The 19,295-nt window shown below is 36.5% G+C and overlaps 2 protein-coding genes across 5 annotated transcripts in view; one reads left to right on the top strand and one right to left on the bottom strand.

Moving 5' to 3' along the window:
• Positions 1-19,295, bottom strand: part of STXBP5L (syntaxin binding protein 5L) — a gene marked incomplete at both ends in the record, with an annotated part of 294,065 nt that overhangs the window by 228,423 nt on the left and 46,347 nt on the right. For all 4 annotated transcript variants that reach the window (XM_080695519.1, XM_080695521.1, XM_080695520.1 and 1 more), the window contains one exon: positions 13,769-13,866. In XM_080695519.1, coding sequence (XP_080551645.1) covers positions 13,769-13,866 — 98 coding nt within the window. The remainder of the gene's footprint in view (positions 1-13,768; positions 13,867-19,295) is intronic.
• On the top strand, positions 54-695 carry LOC308262949 (cyclin-G1-like; the record flags this gene model as incomplete). Its single annotated transcript, XM_080695723.1, has 1 exon — positions 54-695. The coding sequence occupies one exon, from the start codon at positions 54-56 to the stop codon at positions 693-695; it is 642 nt and encodes a 213-aa protein (XP_080551849.1).

The following is a 19,295-nucleotide window of genomic DNA, read 5'->3' as shown; positions in this document are numbered from 1 at the left end:
GAGAGTAGGCCTGGGGAGGGTGGTTACCGCAGCAGAGCCACATCGCTGTCAAGATGATAGAGGTACTGACAACAACTGACTCTCAGAAACTGCTACACCAGCTGAACACTCTGTTGGAACAGGAGTCTAGATATCAGCCAAAGGACTGTGGCTTGAGACTAATTGAGTTTGCACATGACAATGGCCTCAGAATGACTATGAGACTAAGGGACTTTGAAGTAAAAGTTCTTATTCTGACTCAATTCTTTGACTTCAACACGGAGACATTTTCTCTAGATGTGAATTTACTGGACAGATTCCGGTCTAAAATGAAGGTACAGCCCAAGCACCTTGGGTGTGTTGGCTTGAGCTGTTTCTATTTGGCTGTAAAATCAACAGAAGAGGAAAGGAATGACCCATTGGCAACTGACTTGATCAGAATTAGTCAATATAGGTTCATGGTTTCAGACTTGATGAGGATGGAGAAGATTGTATTGGAGAAGGTGTGCTGGAAAGTGAGAGCTATAACTGCCTTTCAATTTCTGCAACTCTATTTTTCACTCATTCAAGATAATTTGCCATTTGAAAGGAGAAATGGCCTTAATTTTGAAATACTAGAAGCTCAATTTAAGGCATGTCACTGCAGAATCATATTTTCTAAAGCAAAGCCCTCTGTGTTGGCATTGTCTATCATTGCTTTGGAGATCAAAGCATAGAAGTGTGTAGAATTAACAGAAGCTGTAGAAAGTCTCCAGAAACATTTCAAGATACACAGCAGAGATTTGACCTTCTGGCAGGAGCTCGTGTCCAAATGTTTAACTGAATATTCATCAAACAAGTGTTCCAAACCGAATGTGCAGAAGTTGAAATGAATTGTTTCTGGGCATACAGGATGGCAACTGAAGCAAAGTCACTACAGAATAACTCACCTTCCAACAACTCCTGAAACACTTCCTTAATTCATAAATTTGGTTGTTATTCTTCATACAAAGAAAAGTTTCCAATGCTATAATTTTTATAATTGAATAATTACAATATTATCTTCAAAATAAAATGGGTTTGTAGTAGCAAAAAAAATTAAAAAGTAAGTTGGGCATGGTGACATGCATTTGTAAATTATTACTTGAAAGGCTGAGACAGAGAATCACAGGTCTGCAGCCAGCCTCAGCAACTTAGTGAGGCCTTCTGAAACTTAGTGAGGCCTTCTGCAACTTAGTGAGACCCTGTTTCAAATTTTTTTAAAGTAAAAAGTTCTAGGACTGTAGTTCAGAGGCAGAAGGTCTCTGGGTTCCATCTGGGTTCAATCCCTGGAACACCCACCCTCAACACACACACATACATACACACACACACCAATAACAAAATAGTAAAGGAGAAGTTAACACATTTAGCAGTTAATGTTTTGTTTTTAAGTTATCCTTTATAAAATAGTTTACAGGTGTTAAATATTCTAGCAACTGGAAAAAATAAAAATAGCAAAAAAAAAAAAAAATTAAGGTAGCCATGTTTCCTAAGTAAAACAAGAATTGGGAATCCAGACACATTTTATTTAAGATTTAACTGATTAAATACTTCTTTCCATAAAATTGTTTTAAAATGAGTAAAATATTTTAATGTAATAAATGAAATCACACAATCTAACAAGTAAGTAAGTATGTTGATAATCTTGGTATATATTAAACACTTCAGGGTATAACTTAAGCCCTTAGGTCATAAAGAAATTGATATATTTGAATACATAAAAATATAACATTTCTACATGGAAAAAAAACATAAAAAGATTAAAATCACAAGTACCAGGAAATGTAGCCAATTATTGTTGAGTCATTAATTATTTAAACTTTTAAAGAAAATTAACATTTAAATCAGAAAGAGAGAGAAGGAAGGAATGCAGGAAGGCAGGTAGGCAATATGAAGGTAAGGAAGGAGAATGAGAAAATTCCAGTGAATTAAATTTACTTACATATTCTATATCAAGTGACATATATTTCTACATATTTATCATTTGTTTCTCTTCATAAAGATGTAAATTACATGAGAGCTTCTACCTCTAGCCATAATGAAAAAACAGGGGCAATATTTACCCTTCCACATAAACAATTAACAGATATAGGCAAAATTCACATAACTACAGTTCTCAGATATTACATATCAGGTAAATAATTATGGTGATTCCTGGGAAAGAGAAAAAATATTTGGTGAGCTTTATGATTGTTCCAGGTTGCGGCCTACAGAGTCTCCAGGCCACAGCACAGATGGGACAGCCAGATGGAATCTAACAGGTTCACTAAAAGTTGCCAAGGACAACTAAGGTTTACATAGCATAGTAGCAAAGAAGAAAAGATGACATAAAAGATGACATAAAAGAGAGCTCTAGAGATCTTCAAGTGGTTTCTCTCTGAATATTTAGCAAAATACTGATTAGGGAATAGGTTAGAAGAAACTACCTGAATGTAGAGAAAGAACAAACCAAGAAAAATAGTCTTTCTTGAAGACTAAACTAAAAAAAAAAAAAAAAAAACCTAACAAATTCTTGGTGGAATAAAGCATCCACTGCATAGTAGCTGGTTCCCAGGAAATTAATCAAAATAACAGTTCTGTGGCTGTGTGGTAAAGTAGAAAGACTGTGGGAAGATGCTGGAATACAACTCAGAAAGTCACAAACAAAGTAAACACCAGACATGTTTTTTTTAATAGTAAGAGAATTAATAAAAGAAACAGACTGTACCAGGACCAAGCACAAAGTGGTGGGAAAAGAAGATCTCCGAACCAATCTCTATTACCACAAAATCAGCGCCTTTCATAGCTAGAAAACACCATCAGCAGAGAAACAAAAGATGTAATTACTAGGGACAGAGAAAAAGAGGGCTGGAAAAACGAGACACCAGAAAGAAACCAGACCGCAGTGCTGCGGCCAGAGCCATGGCGCAGAACAGTGCAGGCACCATCTTTCCTTGCAGCACCAGGCCCCAGAGAGGAGGGGGACTCAGAACGGAGCTCAGAACCAGAGAGGAGATATGCCGGCCTCACGACCGAGGATGCAGCAGCAGCACCATACTGCTGACGGCAGCAGCGAGCTCACCGGACGGCACCAGACCAACGCACTCAAAAGCCCACCAGGCTCCAGAGAGAAACGGCGGACAGCGAGCCGAAGTGAGCCGCTGTGGAACAGCCAGGCGGAATTCGGCAGATTTTTCGGCGCAAGGAGCATCTAAAGCTCCCAGTGGCTGGGCTCAGGACACCCTGCAGGGACCCAGAGCAGAGCTCAAAACCAGAGAAGAAATACGCCAGCCTCACGGCCGAGGGCGTGACAGCAGCGCCATATTGCCACTGGTGGCAGCAGCAGCAAATTCACCGAGTCCGCTATAGCTCCATCAGCGCACTCAACAACAGTGAGTCAAATTGCGGCCCCTAGAGGAGAAATCCCAGTACGGCACTCCCAGGGACTTGACCCAGTGGGGGAGTGGTGGTGGCAGAGATATCACACCATAGGAGAACACCCAACCTCACACCCACCATGGTCTAAAGCAGCCTCGATTGACTCCCTGGGTCTGAGACTCTGCTATACAACCCAGTAAAGGAGTAGTGGGAACTGAGATACCACAGACTCGAGATCCAGAGCACCTTAAGTGAAGTCGTAGTGACCCAAGGGAAGAATGCAGAGAAGGCACAAACTTCCGAAACCATGGGAAAGAGGAATAACAATGGAGCAATGAATGCCCACAACCCCACAACATCAGAACTTGATAAAACAGAAATTCAGAGATTTCTAGAAGATCAAATCAGGAAAATAACTGTAGAAATAATAGAGGTGTTTCAAAAAGAATTCAGAGAGAGCCAAAAAGAGATAAAGGATGCAATTAATGAAGTAAAGGCCTCAATTCAAAGTACAAACAACCGATTAGACCACATGAAGAATAGAATCTCGCTCCTAGAAGATGATCACTCCAAAAATGAACGCATAGTTTCTAATTTAGAAAAAAAAATCAGACAGCAGGAATCTGACATTGAAGAAATATGGGCCCATTTTAAGAGAGCTAACCTAAGAATAATTGGAATAGAGGAGGGAAAAGAAGATGAAACCAAAGGGATCAATAATCTCTTCAAAAAAGTAATAGCAGACAATTTTCCAAACATATAGCAAGAGGTTGATACACAGGTCCAGGAAACTTATAGAACTCCCTTTAGACCGGATCAGAGAAGAGGATCCCCACGTCACATAATTGTCAAAATGACCAATGTGGAAGCCAAGCAGAGAATCTTAAAGGCAACAAAAACAAAAGGGCCAAGTGACATTCAGAGGCAAACCAATTAGGATCACTCCAGACTTCCCAAACCAAGTCATGAGAGCCAGAAGGGCTTGGAGTAACATATTCCAAACTCTGAAAGAAAACAACTTCCAGCCCAAAATTTCCTACCCAGCAAAACTTTCTATCAAATTAGAAATCACTGCCAATTTCAATGTTGGGAGGTTTTATGGCCCAGATTTTCTTCTAAAAGTTTATAGTCTTAAGATTTATATTTAGGTCTTTTACCTATTTTGAGTTAATATTTGTATATGCTGTTAGGTATGGGTCCAATTTTATTCTTTTTCATGTAATTATTATTTTTCAACAATATTTAGTTAAAAGATTATTATTTCCTCCACCAAATGTTCGTGGAAACCTTGTCAAAAATAACTTTACAATAGATGGAAGAATTTATCTCTAGGCTTTTATTTAACTCCAATGGTTTATATATCTGCCTTTAGAACAGTACTACACTGTTTCAATTATTTTAGCTTTTTATGGTTTGAAATTTGTTCTTTTTCGAGATCGTTTTGGGTATATAGAGTCCATATTCCATATTAGATTTTTTATGAAAATAAATAAGTTAATGTATGATAGTTTCACCTAAAAAAAAAGAAAAAAATATTCTCTGGTAAGAAAGAAAGCAAAAAGAAATACTGAAATGTTATCTTTAAGTCATCAAAAGTTTGGTATCAGACAAATGAAACTGTTGTGAGATTACCATTGTTAATTTTGGATAAATTGCTATAATACTAGATGTCAACCACTAAGCCAAGAATGGAAAGAGGGATGGGGAGGGAACTGGGATCGGGTAGGGGCTAAATGGGTGATGTGTGTATGTATGTCTATAAAAGTTTTTTTTTATCCCATTATGATGTATGAATACAGTGCACCAATAAAAAAAGAAAGAAAGAAAAAGAAAGAAAGAAAAGAAGATCTCCTCTCTCAGGAGCTGAAAGTTTCCCAGCAAGTTTAAGAAAAGCAGGCCCTTGCCAAGAGAAGGAAATTAAATGGGAAATAGGAAAAGAAGTGAAATTATATCTGTTTGCAGATAACATGATCCTCTACTTAGAAGATACAAGAAACTCAACCAGAAGACTTCTATAGTTGATAAACAAATTTAGCAAAGTATTCAGGTATAAAATCACCTTATAAAAATCAATAGCTTTTCTATACACTAAACCACAAATCCACTGAAAAAGAAATTTGGAAAACAATTTCTTTAACAATAGTCTCAAAAAATATTTGGAAATAAATCTAACCAAGGAGGTAAATGACCTCTAAAATAAAAATTGTAAAATACTGAAGAAAGAAATTGAAAAAGACCTTAGAAGATGAAAAGACCTCCCATGTTCTTGGACAGGCAGAATGAATATTGTCAAAATGTCATACTACCAAAAGTGATCTATAGATTCAATGCAATCCCTTTCAAAATACAAGTCATTAGGAATACAACTGCATTACCCAGCTATTCCATTCCTCAGTATTTTTCAAAAAAAAGTTTATATCAGAATACTATAATGATAAAAAAAGAAAGATTAGATGTTTTCCTTCATATATGGAAGCTAGGGAGAAATTGAGATATAAAAGAACTGTAGACAAAGGAGAAGAAACCCTAGTGGAATGAGGGAAAGGCCTAGTGGAGGGCTGTGGGTAGGGGGGAAAGAGATTCAATCAAGAAAACACTTCAATGAACATGATGTATATATACAAGATTATCAATGCCAATCTCAATTATAATAGTAAAATAATTACAACAGTAATAGAATTACATCATGTATAAGGAGAATGAGGAAGCAAGGTGAGAGTTGGGGAGAAGCTTACCAACTTCTCTGTGCATATATGTATCTATCACTGAACTTCATAATGATGTAGGATTACAATGCATCAAAAATAAATAAAAATTCTAGACAAAAGAGAATACTATGGTGATACATGCATATCCATGTTTATGGAACTAACCTAGGGGTCTGTCCAAAGATGAATAGATGGAGGAAAATGGTATATATACACAATTAAATTTTATTCAGAAATAAGGAACAAAATTATGTCATTTGCAGAAAAATCAATGTAACTAAAGGATATTATGCAAGTGAAATAAGCCAGTCTCAGAAAGTCAAGGGTCATATGTTTTATCTATGGAAGTTAGAAGGAAAATATAAAACAAAAATGACTTCAGTTAAATTAGAAAAGAGACCAGTAGAATAGTGAAAGGGAATGGATAGATGGAGGTACTACCCATACCCTATATATGAAGATAGCACTACCAATCTCACTAATATGTACAAGAATGAGTGGGTGGGAAAAGGATGGTATGTGGAGAGAATCACAATAAGTACTATATGTGTGTATGTGTTTTATCACATTGAACCTTACCATGATGTATAATTATAATGCACCAATTAAAGCATATTAAAAATACCAATGCCATTCTTCACCAAGCTACATAATATCAGTCCTAAAATTTATTTGGAAGAAGAAAAGATCCAGAATAGCCAAAGCAATTCTCAGCAATAAGAACCATGCTGGCGACATCACATTTCAAAGCATACTGCAGAACAACAGTAACAAAACATCATTGTATTTGACACTAAAACAGACACAGACCTTTAACAGAAGACACAGAGACAAATCCTCACACAGCCAGTTGAATATGTTGGAGAAAAGATAGCCTTTTTAACAAACAATGCTGAGAAAAGTGGATATCCATCTGTAGAATAATGAAATTAGACACTTATTTCTCACCTTGCACAAAAGTCAACTCAAGATGGATCAAACACAGGGAAATCAAACCAGAAACTTTGTAATTACTGGAAGAAAATATAGGGCCAATTCTCCAATATATTGACACTGGGAGAGACTTCCTCAATAAGACTCCCAAAGCTCAGAAAATAAAACTGAAAATCAATAAATGGGATGGCATCAAATTGAAAAGCTTCTGTGCAACAAAAAAAAAAAACAATGAAGAGTATAAAGGTAGAGCCTATAGAATGGGAGAATACCTTTGCCAGCTACTTCTCTGATAGAGGACTAATACCAGAATATATAAAGAACTTAAAAACTTAATGCTAAAAACAAATATCTGCCCCAAAATAAACCAATTATAAAATGGTCAACTGAACTGAATAGGCTCTTCCCAAAAGAAATGCAAATGGCTAACAAATATATTTAAAAATTCAACATCAGTAGCAACAGAAAAATGAAAATCAAAACTACACTGAGATTCCATCAAACTCCAATTAGAAGAAAAATCATCAATAATACAAACAATAATATTGGTGAGGATACTGGAAAATAGGAACTCTTAAACACTACTGGTAGAAATGTAAATTAGTAAAACCACTATGGAGATCAGTATCGAGGTTCTTCAAAAGACTAAGAATGGAATCACCATATAACCAGCTATACCTCAGTACATTTGCAAAATAATTAAAGTCAGAATACTTTGTAAATGTATTTTGATACATGCATATCCATATAATAGCAACACAATTAACCATAGCCAAATTATGAAACCAACCTAGGTGTTCATCAGCAGATTCATGGATAAACAAAATGTAGTATATACACACAAGAAAATTTTATTCAGTCATAAAGAAGAACAAAATTATGTCATTTGCAATAAAATGAATGGAGCTAGGAAATTTTATGCTGAGATCAGACAGTGTAAGGAAGTCCAGGATTGCATGTTTTCTCTCATGCGTAAAAGAGAAAAATAGGAAACAAAAAACTTTGGATAAATGTGGAGAAAAACTAGTATCAATGAAAAGGGATGGGTAGAGGGAGATGTGAAGGAGGAAAAGAGGACTGAGAAAGGAAACAGTTTGAATAATTATTTGACAATATATAAAGGTATAAATCCACTGAAAGAGAAATCCAAAAAAACACTTCCACTCATGATATCCCACAAAAATAAAATACTTAGGAAGAAACCTAACTAAGGAGGTAAAAGACCTCCACAAGAAAAATTATAAAATATTGAAAAAAGAAATCGAAGACCACCTTAGGGGATGAAAAGATCTTCCATGTTCTTGAATAGGCAAAATAAATATTATCAAAATGGCCATTCTTCCAAAAGTGGTCTGCAGATTCAATGCAATACCCATTACATTACCAAGTTCATTCCTCACAGATATTGAAAAAATCAGTCCTTAAATTCATTTGGAACAAAAAAAAAAAAAAACAAACAGAAGTAAAGAAGTTCTCAGCAACAAGAACTGTGCAGGAAGCATCACAATACCTAACTTCAAACCATACTACCAAGCCATAATAATAAAAACAGCATGATATTGGCACAAAAAATATACGGAAAATAGAAGACTCAGAAACAAATCCACATTTACAGCCAATTGGTTTGTGAAGAGAGGGGCCAAAAACATACACTGGAAAAAAAAAGCCTCTTCAACAACTGTGGTGACGAAACTGGTTAACTCTATGCAGAAACAATGGAAATAAACCCTACTTTCTCATCCTGTGCAAGAGTCAATTCAAGATAGATCAAAGAATTGGAAATCAGACTAGAAACCTTGAAGCTCTTTGAAGAGGGCATAGGTCCAACATTTTAACACATAGACACAGGTTAGAAAAAAAAAAAAACTTTCTCAACAAGACCCCAAAGGCACAAGAAATTAAAAGGAAGATCAATATATGGGATTGCATTAAACTGAAGAGCTTCTGTGTGGCAAAGAAAACTATCAAGAACCTCAACAGAATGAGAGGAAATTTTTGCCAACTATTCCTCCAATAGAGGACTAATATTTAGAATATACAGAGAACTCAAGAAACTCACCACTTAGAAAACAAATAACCTAATCAAAAAATGGGCAACTGAACTAAATAAATACTTCTCAAAAGGAGAAGTTCAAGTGGCTAGTAAATATATGAAAAAATGTTCATCATTAGCAATCAAACAGATACAAATCAAAAATACCCTGAGATTTTACCTACCTCCAATTAGAATGGCAATCATTCAAAATACAAACAACAACAAATACTAGCAAGAGTGTGGAGAAATGAGAACTCTAAAACATTAGGTAGGGGCTAACTGGGTGATGTATGCATGGATGTCTACACAAGTTTTTTACCCCATTATGATGTATGAATACAATGCACCAATAAAAAAAATTTTTTAATTATTGGTGGAATCACAAATTAGTGCAACCATTTTGGAAAACAGTATGGAGGATCCTCAGAAGAATGAGAATGAAACTAACCTATGTTGTAGCAATACCACTTCTGGGTATCTACCCAAAAGAATGTAAACCAAACTATCAGACTAATGCATGCTTATCTATGTTCATAGCCACACAATTCATAATTGCCAACATATGGAACCAGCAAAGATGTCCATCAACAGGTGAATGGATTACAAAACTATGCAATATTTACACAATGGAATTTTACTCAGCCATAAGCAAGAACAAAATTATATTTTTTGCAGGGAAATGGAAGGAACTAGAGAACATTATTCTAAGTGAGATTATTCAGTTACAAAAAGTAAAAAATCAGATGCTCTCCCTAATATACAGAAACTAGAGAGAAAATGGATCATAAGAGGGGCTCCAAATGAAGAAGGAGAAACCTTAGATGAGAAAATAAGGCAACCATAAGGGTTATGGGAGAGTGAAAAGGAAAACTCCCTAATGCACATGATGTACATATACAAACATATTAAAGTCAATCACTAAGTAGAACATGAGGAGGGTAGGGGGAGGGAAAGGGGAGGGAATTGGGGAAGGGCTAAATAATGGTGATGCCTCTACCATCTTGTACCCCATTAAGATGTATAATTACAATGCACCAAAAAAATGTATACTCCTTATGCATGAGAAAGAAACAAGAACCATACAAATAGGAAAGGTGAAAGTCAAACTATACCTGTTTATAGAATATGTAGTTTTATAAGGAAGAACCAAAAACTCCTCTACCATGAAAATTACAAAACATTGATGAGATAAATTAAAGAAAATATAATTAATAGGATGAGTTCCCCATATTCATGGATTGAAAAGTGTCCATACTCTTACAATCTTTTAATAGATAACTGGTCTCGTTCTAAAAGTAATTTCGAATCTATTTTTTATGTGTTCTTATGACTCTTAGTATGTTTTAGACTGTGTTTGTGATACTTGGCTTAATAGAGGCTAAGAGATTTGATGGCTACAGTGACAGTCTATTAGAAATGTAACTACATGACAAATGTTCTCTCTGACACACCTAAATGACTTTGGTCTTGATAAAGGTGTCAGGGCAACTTGTCCATGACATAAAGTGGTCTCATAGGTAACCACCTAAGGAAAAACATGTCCCATTCCTGGGTTAAAAGGCAACCTGACAGCTCATCTTAGAAGTTCACTTGCACCTTGATCTTCCCCACTTGCTTGGTAGTTGAGGATTTCTGAGACCCATAGTAAGGGATATCTGGCCTCTGTGGTGACTATGATAAGGAACCACCAAAAGCTGTACATCATTAGCTTAAAACATTTCCTGAGCACTGATTCTTGATCCAGCCATTAGGTAAGACTTTCACAGAATGGGCACAGGAGAAAGCATTGGGCAGAATTTAATTCAAAACCAAAGAAGGTTTAACTTCCCCTAAAATCCCTAGAATCAGTTTTGGTGGGGGTCCAGTGGTCACTATCCTCTTTTGACTAGATTTTCTCCTGTACTTTTTAACATAATTGAGCTCATGGTAACATCTTAAGGCTTTTTTTCTGGAAAACTCACTTTTGACTCTGTCTACCTAGTTAATATTTTCTATCTACATACTTAATTTAAAACTTTCTTATAAGCACCTTTAAGATAATTATTAAAACTCCAGTAACATGTAAGAGCCTTTAGTGTTGTTAAATTTGTTGACCCTTTGCTTATTTTAATATAGTGTTCAAGCTTGACTGAAAGCTATTTCTTTTAGCTAGTCCTAGATAAAAGGTAAATATCTAAGAGTTAACTCCTAGACTCATTTGAGATGAAAAGGAGAAGAAAAAACAAGATAAAAGAAGTTTTAAAAACTAAGATGCTATGGAAATTGCTTTGGTCTGAAAATTTTTGTCTGAAGTTTACATAAAACTTGTACATTCACGAACATATCAAAGTCAATCACTAAGTCAAATACGAGAAGAAGGGAGGGGGAAGGGAATAGGGTGGGAATTAGGTAAAGGCCAATTGAGTGATGTGTGCATGTATGCCTCTGTCATCTTGTAGTCCATTAAGATGTATGACTATAATGCACCAATAAAAAAATTTTAAAACTTGCAAATAAAAATCTTAATATTTAGTCACATAAACTTGTGACCTTAACTTATTCCATTTTGTCAGAGACATAATTTGGATTCAGCTTTATTTTAATAAGTGATTTATTTATTTATTTATTTATTTATTTATTTATTTACTGTAGTACTGGGGATGGAACACAGGGGCATTTTACCTCCGAGTTACATCCCAAGCCCAATTTTTAATTATTTATTTTTAAACAGGGTCTCACTGGGTTGCAAAGAGCCTCACTAAGTAGCTGAAGCTGGCTGTGAACTACAACTCTCCTGCTCAGCCTCCCAAATGCTGGGATTACAAGCATAGGTCACCACACCCAGCTAATAAGTGGTATATTTATATTGCTATATTACAAGTTAAAACTTTCTCTAGTATCATGTACAAAAATTAAGAATGTTTAAAATGACTAAATGTAACAGTGAAACTATAAATCTCTTAGCAAAAAACATAAGACAGACTTCTGGGAAGATGACAACCATGGGAAGTAGCACATACCAGTCCTGTTGACACCTGATCTCCATTGCCTTAGAAACAGTGTTCTACAAAACCAGAAAATAGCCGGGCGTGGTGGCGCACGCTTGTAATCCCCGCGCTTGGGAGGCAGAGACAGGAGGATCGCGCAGGTTCGAAGCCAGCTGCGCACGCTGGCTTAGGAGACCCTGTTTCCAAATAAAAATTTAAAAATAGGTCTGGGAGTGTAGCCCGGAGATAGAAGGGCTTCCAGGAACCCCAGTACCACCAAAAAAAAAAAAAAAAAAAAAAAAAACAAAGCCAGAAAATACTACCAGTAGAGGAATAACAAGATAGGTACAAGGCTGGAGGAAAAGAAAGGTTAGAAGACCGATCTCTGGTGACTAAAATATCCTATATCTTGACCACGTCAATATCAGTATCTTGGTTGTGATATTATACTTGTTTTATAAGATGTTATAATAGGAAAAGATTGGGTGAAAGAATACATGGGATTCTCTGTATTATGTCTTAAAACTACATGTGAATCTATAATTAACTTAATTTGAAATAAAAGGCTTAATTTGAAAACCTGGGATGACACTAAAGCATTTAGAAGAAAATTTATAGTACCTAAGATACATATTAGAAAAAAGTTCACAAATTAATAACCTTTTCCACTTAAGAACCTAAAAAAGGTGTTAAAATTAAGATCAAATTAAGTAAAATAAAAAACACAAAATGAAATAGAATTTAAGAAATAATAAAGAAATTCAATAAATCCAAAAGTTAATTCTTTGTGAAAATCAGTACAACTGATAAAACTTCTGGCCAGATTGATAAGGAAAAATAATACAAACTACTTATAATAGGACTTTTAGAAGGCACTATATTTAAGTCATGAGGGTTGTAATTTCAGCAGTGGATAAATCCACTGAATGGATTTATCTGAGTGGTAGCCTGGGCTTGTTGGGTGTGGCTGGAGAAGGTGGGTCCCTGGAGCTGCAGCTTTGGGGATTACATATGGTCCTTCTTCTCTTACTTCAGGCCTCTCTCTTACTTCAGGCCTCCATGATTTAAGAGCAAAGCCTGTGCTTCCCATTTCTCTACTTCCCTCCACCACTGCCATGCCCTAAGATCTGCAGTCCCCAGCCTCACATGGACTGAAACCCTAAATCTCCAAGGAAAACCATGAGCAAATAAATCTTCCTTCCTTTAAATTATGTGTTCAGGTATTTGGAAATAAGAATGCTGACTAAGACAAGAGATATCAATACTGATCTCAAAAAGCAGTAAAATTATGCAAATAAACTTAAATGGACTTTCACAGAAATTGTTTTTTTAAATAAATTTTTATTGGTACATTATAATTATATATGAGTGGGGTTCACAGTAATATATTTACATATTCATATAGCTTTTTTTTTTTTGGTAGTACTGGGGTCCTGTCCTGGTAGCCCTTTTACCTCTGGGCTACACTCCCAGACCTACTGTATACTTTTTATTTAAAAATAGCGTCTCTTAAGCCAGCAAAGCTGGCTTTGAACCTGCGCGATCCTCCTGTCTCCACCTCCTAAGTGAGGGGATTACAAGCATGCGCCACCCCACCCGGCCACATAGCATAATTTTATGTTTCCTGCCTCATACATCCCCTCTCCCTCTAGTTACACAATTCTTTAAAAATAATAAACCTTTAGTCATGAATATTTCACTTACCTGAATGCTTAAGGAAATTTTATTACTAGTAATGTAAGGAATAGTGAACCCAAAATTAAGGATACATTCGTATAGCACCTGTTCTTGTCCCAATAGCCAAAATTTTCTGAACTGGATCAAAGGCTAATGCTGTAGGCTGATAAGGAAAACCATGCCGAACAGTCTGAAAGAGAAAAAAAATAGTACAAATAGTCGTCAAGGAAATAAAAAATGAAATTGCTACAAAATAACATTACACAGTAACTAAACACATAACTAAAATTATTTTTAAAATAAAAAAACCACCACCAAATGTTGACAAGGATATATATTAACCTAAACTCCCATGTTAATGGTGAGAGTAAAGGCATCATTTTACAACCACTTTACAAAAACATCTTGCAGTTTTCTACAAAACGAAATTTATCTTGACTATGTCAATGTCAATATCTTGGGTTAAAGTTATATACCTATCCAATGACCCAGAAATTCTACTCCTATGCATGTACCTAGGAAAATTAAAAGTACGTGTATACATAATATGCTTAAATATGCCACTAGTAGCTTTATTCATACTAGTAGAAACATGTATATATGCATCATTGTATGACATCCTCCAATAATTGTCAGTTAAATAATTGTCAGTTAAATTTATCCTCTATGACTTATCTTTTTTTTGGAGGGGTGGGTTTGGGGATGGAACCCAGGGGCATTTGACCTCCAGGCTACACTCCTTTCCCTATTTTTTATTCTTTATTTTGAAACAGGGTCTCACTGAGTTGCAGAGGGCCTCACTAAGTAGCTGAGGCTGTCCACGAACCTCGATCCTCTGGTCTCAGCCTCCCGAATGCTGGCAAGTGTGCGCCACCACGCCTGGCTATGACTTATCTTTTAAATTATTTTTGTATCATAGTAAAATTCTCCCATATCTGATAAAAAATGTACTTGGTGCAATAATTAACATCGGAATAATAAAGGGTCTGTTTATATATTGAATCTTTCCATGTAGAAGCCTAAGATGGCCAGTCACTTACTAAGACTCCTGTTTATGCCATTTTCTACATAGAAGATTATAATGCACTTCATAATACACTTATTCCTATGTATTTTATTTTTATTTGTATTCAGAATGGAATTTTCCATTATATTTTCTGATGAATTATTACAGAGGGTCCTTCATCCTTACCATCTTCAAGTGACTGGTAGTGGCTACCTGAAACACTATGTGAAGAAGATTCTTAAGTTTCTTCCAGGTTCCACATTAAACAGTGTCAAGACCAACATCTGTCATAAGAGAGGAAGATATTGTGCTGCACTATAGACATTTCTTTCAAAGACAGGAAAAACAAGGAACTCCCTGGCAGTGATTATTTAACACTGACTTGAACATTCTAGCCAGTATAATAAACAAGGCAGAAATCAAAGTGTGATCTGTAACTACTGCATACAAAGAGTCAAAATTATTTATTTTCAGATAATACTCCTTCCATCTAAAAATGAAAGAAAAAGAAAAACAAAGACTAAAACTAATAGAAGATTTTAGTTCTGTTATTCTGGGGTTACTGGAGCTCACTGCTTCCTTGTAATTCCTCCTTCTCATGATTTCAGAAGTTTAAAAAAAAGAAGAGGACTTTAGTAAAATTTTTGGTTATAAAATACATATGCAAAATTAAAGTTTTCCTATATTCCTCCTGTCTCAGTCTCCAAGTACTGGGATTAAAGGTATGCACCACCATGCCCAGCTGAAGTGCATAATTTACGTAGGTAAATTCTATGGTAATTATATCTCGATTTGAAAAAAATAATAATGTTTTAAAGAATAGCAAATCATATCATCACACAAAAGGTGCGTTAAGTTGGGGTTCCCTGGAAGATTGGAGATGATTTCAAAAGGATCAAGACTACTAACTAAAATAATAAAGGCATAGTAAAAAGGAAGAAAAACATAAGAACAGACTATAAAGACAGAGTCAAGGTTAAAAAAAAATCTCAATTTTAGAGTCAGAAGGGTGACTAAAATACTGTACTTTAAGCTCAGTTGGTAAATACGATAACAGTGAAGTTGATCATCAAGAACAAAAAATGAGACTAGTAAATATCTTTTCTTAATGCTACCTTGTTTCATCTCGTTTTTTTTTTTTTTACTTTTCCTTCAAAATATAACAAGGAATGAGGTGAAGTGACAAACTATATCAACAGTTACAAAGATTTAAGCAAAAGAAAAGAATGGTTACACATATATGAAATGACTAATCAAATAACCCTGACTCAAAGTTGCTATCACTCTTGATGATGAACTAGACAAACCTGCTCTCACTGTTGATACTACAAGAGGCACTCCAGAAACAGTGACTCTTGAATTCTTTCTACTTTATAACCTGACACAAGTGCCTCCTACTGGCAGAATCTAAGCAGAACCGAGCTAGCAAAGAAGTGTGAATATTTTAGTTTTAGTTTCCTCAATATATATTGAGGAAATATATACACCAAAGAACCTAGGAAGAACAAAAAGCAGTACAATAAAGCAAAGCAAATTTTATATTAGGCCTAGTTGTTCAGATTTGCTATAGCATAACATTTCAAAACCATCCCCAAACCACCCATATTAGAGACTGCCTGTTGCTCCCTCATTAAGTTCAGTAAAAAGCAATCCAGTCAAAAGCTATATTTTGAGAAGTTCCGGGAAGATGGCGACGAAGAAAAGCGGGGCTTACAAGTCCCGCTAACAATCGATCTCTATTACCGCAAAATCAGCACCTTTCATAGCCAGAAAACACCACCAGCGAACAAACAAAAACTGTAAATACAAGGGACAGAGAAAAAGAAGGCTGGAAAAATGGGACACCAGAAAGAAAACAGCCCGTAGTGCTGTAGCAAGAGCCACGGCGTGGAGCCTCGTGGATGCCATCTTTCCTCGCAGCACGAGGTTCCAGAGAGGAGGAGGACTCAGAACTGAGCTCAAACTTGACAGGAGGTACGCTGGCCTCACGGCCGAGGACGCAGCAGCAGTGGCGAGTTCACTGGACGGCTACAGCAACAACCCACCAGACTCCAGAGAGGAGGGGGACTCAGAATGCAGCTCAGAACCTGACAGGAGGTACGCCAGCCTCACAGCCGAGGACTCAGCGGCAGCAGTGAGTTCACCGGACGGCTTCAGACCAATGCACTCAACAACCCACCAGGCTCCAGAAAGAAGGGGAGGACAGCGAGCTGAGCACACCCTGCAGAAACTCAGAGAGGAGTTCAAAACTAGAGAAGAAATACTCCAGCCTCATGGCCGAGGTCGTGACAGCAGTGCCATATTGACAGTAGCAGCAACAGTGAATTCACCGAGTCCACAACAGCTCCATCAGCACAATCAACAAAGGTAAGTCAAACTATGGCCCCTAGAGGAGAAATCCCAGTACTGCATTCCCAGGGATTTGTTCAGATAGGGCTCCTGGGTCTGAGATTTTTGCAGTCCAACCCAGTGGGGAAGTGGTGGTGGCAGAGGTATATACCACACCATAGTCACAACTCCCTGCGGGAGAACGCCAAGCCTGGCACCCACCCCCATGGTCTCAAGCAGACTTCATTGACTACCTGGGTCTGAAACTTTGCGATACAACCCAGTAAAGGAGTAGTGGTGACTGAGATACCATAGACTCAAGATCCAGAGCACCCTAAGTGAAGTCGTAGTGACCCAAGAAGAACCCAGAGAAGGCACAAACTTCCGAAACCATGGGAAAGAGGAATAACAATGGAGCACTGAATGCCCACAACCCTACAACATAAGAACCAGATAACACAGAAATCCAGAGATCACTAGATCAAATCAGGAAAATAACGGTAGAAATAATAGAGGACTTTGTAAAGAATTCAGAGAGAGTCAAAAAGACATAAAGGATGCAATCATTGAAATAAAGGCCTCAATTCAAAATATAAACAACAGATTAGACCACATGGAGAATAGAATCTCGCTTCTAGAAGATGATCACTCCAAAAATGAACACATAGTTTCTAATTTAGAAAAAAAAATCTGACAGCAGGAATCTGAAATTGAAGAAATATGGGCCCATTTTTTTCGGGGGGTGGTACTGGGGTTCCTGGAAGCCCTTCTACCTCCGGGCTACACTCCCAGACATATTTTTACACTTTTATTTGGAAACAGGGTCTCATAAGCCAGTGCGCGTGGCTGGCTTCGAATCTGCGCGATCCTCCTGTCTCTGCCTCCCAAGCACAGGGATTACAAGCATGTACCACTACACCCGGCAATATGGGCCCATTTTAAGAGAGGTAACCTTAAAATAATTAAAATAGAGGAGGGAAAAGAAGGTAAAACCAAAGGGATCAATAACCTCTTCAAAGAAGTAATGGCAGAAAATTTTCCAAATATAGAGAAAGAGGTCGATGCAAAGGTCCAGGAATATTATAGAACACCCTTTAGACAGGATCAGAGAAAAGGTTCCCCACGACACATAATTGTCAAAATGACTAATGTAGAAAGCAAGGAGAGAATCTTAAAGGCAACAAAAAAAAAAAAAGGCCAAGTGACATTCAGAGGCAAACCAATTAGAATCACTCCAGACTTCCCAAACCAAGTCATGAAAGCCAGAAGGGCTTGGAATAACATATTCCAAATTCTGAAAGAAAACAACTTCCATCCAAAAATTTCCTACCCAGCAAAACTATCTATCAAATTAGATGGGGAAATAAGAATCTGCCATGACAAACAGAAACGGAAGGAATTTATGTCTTCAAAACCAGTACAGGAGAAAATACTCAAGGAGATTAACTGCAAAGAAAAAATAGGTAATACATGCCAGAACCAAAGAAACAAGATTTCCCATCTAGCAGACAACTAAGCAAAGAAGAATAAACAGTATCTCAAACAAATAAAATCTTAACATGTTAGGAATTAAAAATTATCTCTCTATAATCACACTGAATGTAAATGGCCTCAACTCCCCAATAAAAAGACAAAAAGTGGCAAAATGGATTAAAAACCAGAATCCATCCATCTGCTGCTTACAAGAAACACACCTTACAAGTAAAGATAGGAACAAACTCAAGGTAAAGGGCTGGAGCAAGGTAATCCATGGTAATGGTACTCGAAGACAAGCAGGAGTAGCAACTATGATATCAGACAAGTTAGACTTCAAACCCAAACTTATTAGAAGAGACAAACAAGGTCACATTTTACTGGTAAAAGGAATAGTCCAGCAAGAGGAAATAACAATAATCAACATCTATGCCACAAACATAGGGGCAGCTACTTTCATAAATCAAACTCTTTGTGACATGAAGTCACACATAAATCCCAACACAATAATACTGGGAGACTTCAACACACCTCTCACAATACTAGACCGATCTTCCAGACAAAGGGTCAGTAAAGATGCCTCAGAACTAAAGAACACCATTAACCAAATGGACCTCTTGGACATATATAGAATATTTCACCCAACTACAACAGAGTTTACATTTTTCTCAGCTGTTCACAGAACCTTCTCCAAAATAGATCACATCTGGGACACAAAATGAGCACTAGCAAATTTTAAAAAATGTTACATACTCCCCTGTGTCATTTCAGACCATAATGGAATGAAACTAAAAATCAAATATAAGAAGACC

Source organism: Muscardinus avellanarius (genome assembly GCF_963383645.1).
Source record: "Muscardinus avellanarius genome assembly, chromosome: 5".
NCBI classification, from domain to species: Eukaryota; Metazoa; Chordata; class Mammalia; order Rodentia; family Gliridae; genus Muscardinus; species Muscardinus avellanarius.
Note: the sequence above shows the minus strand (reverse complement) of the source record. Positions and strands in the feature narration are given on the sequence as shown.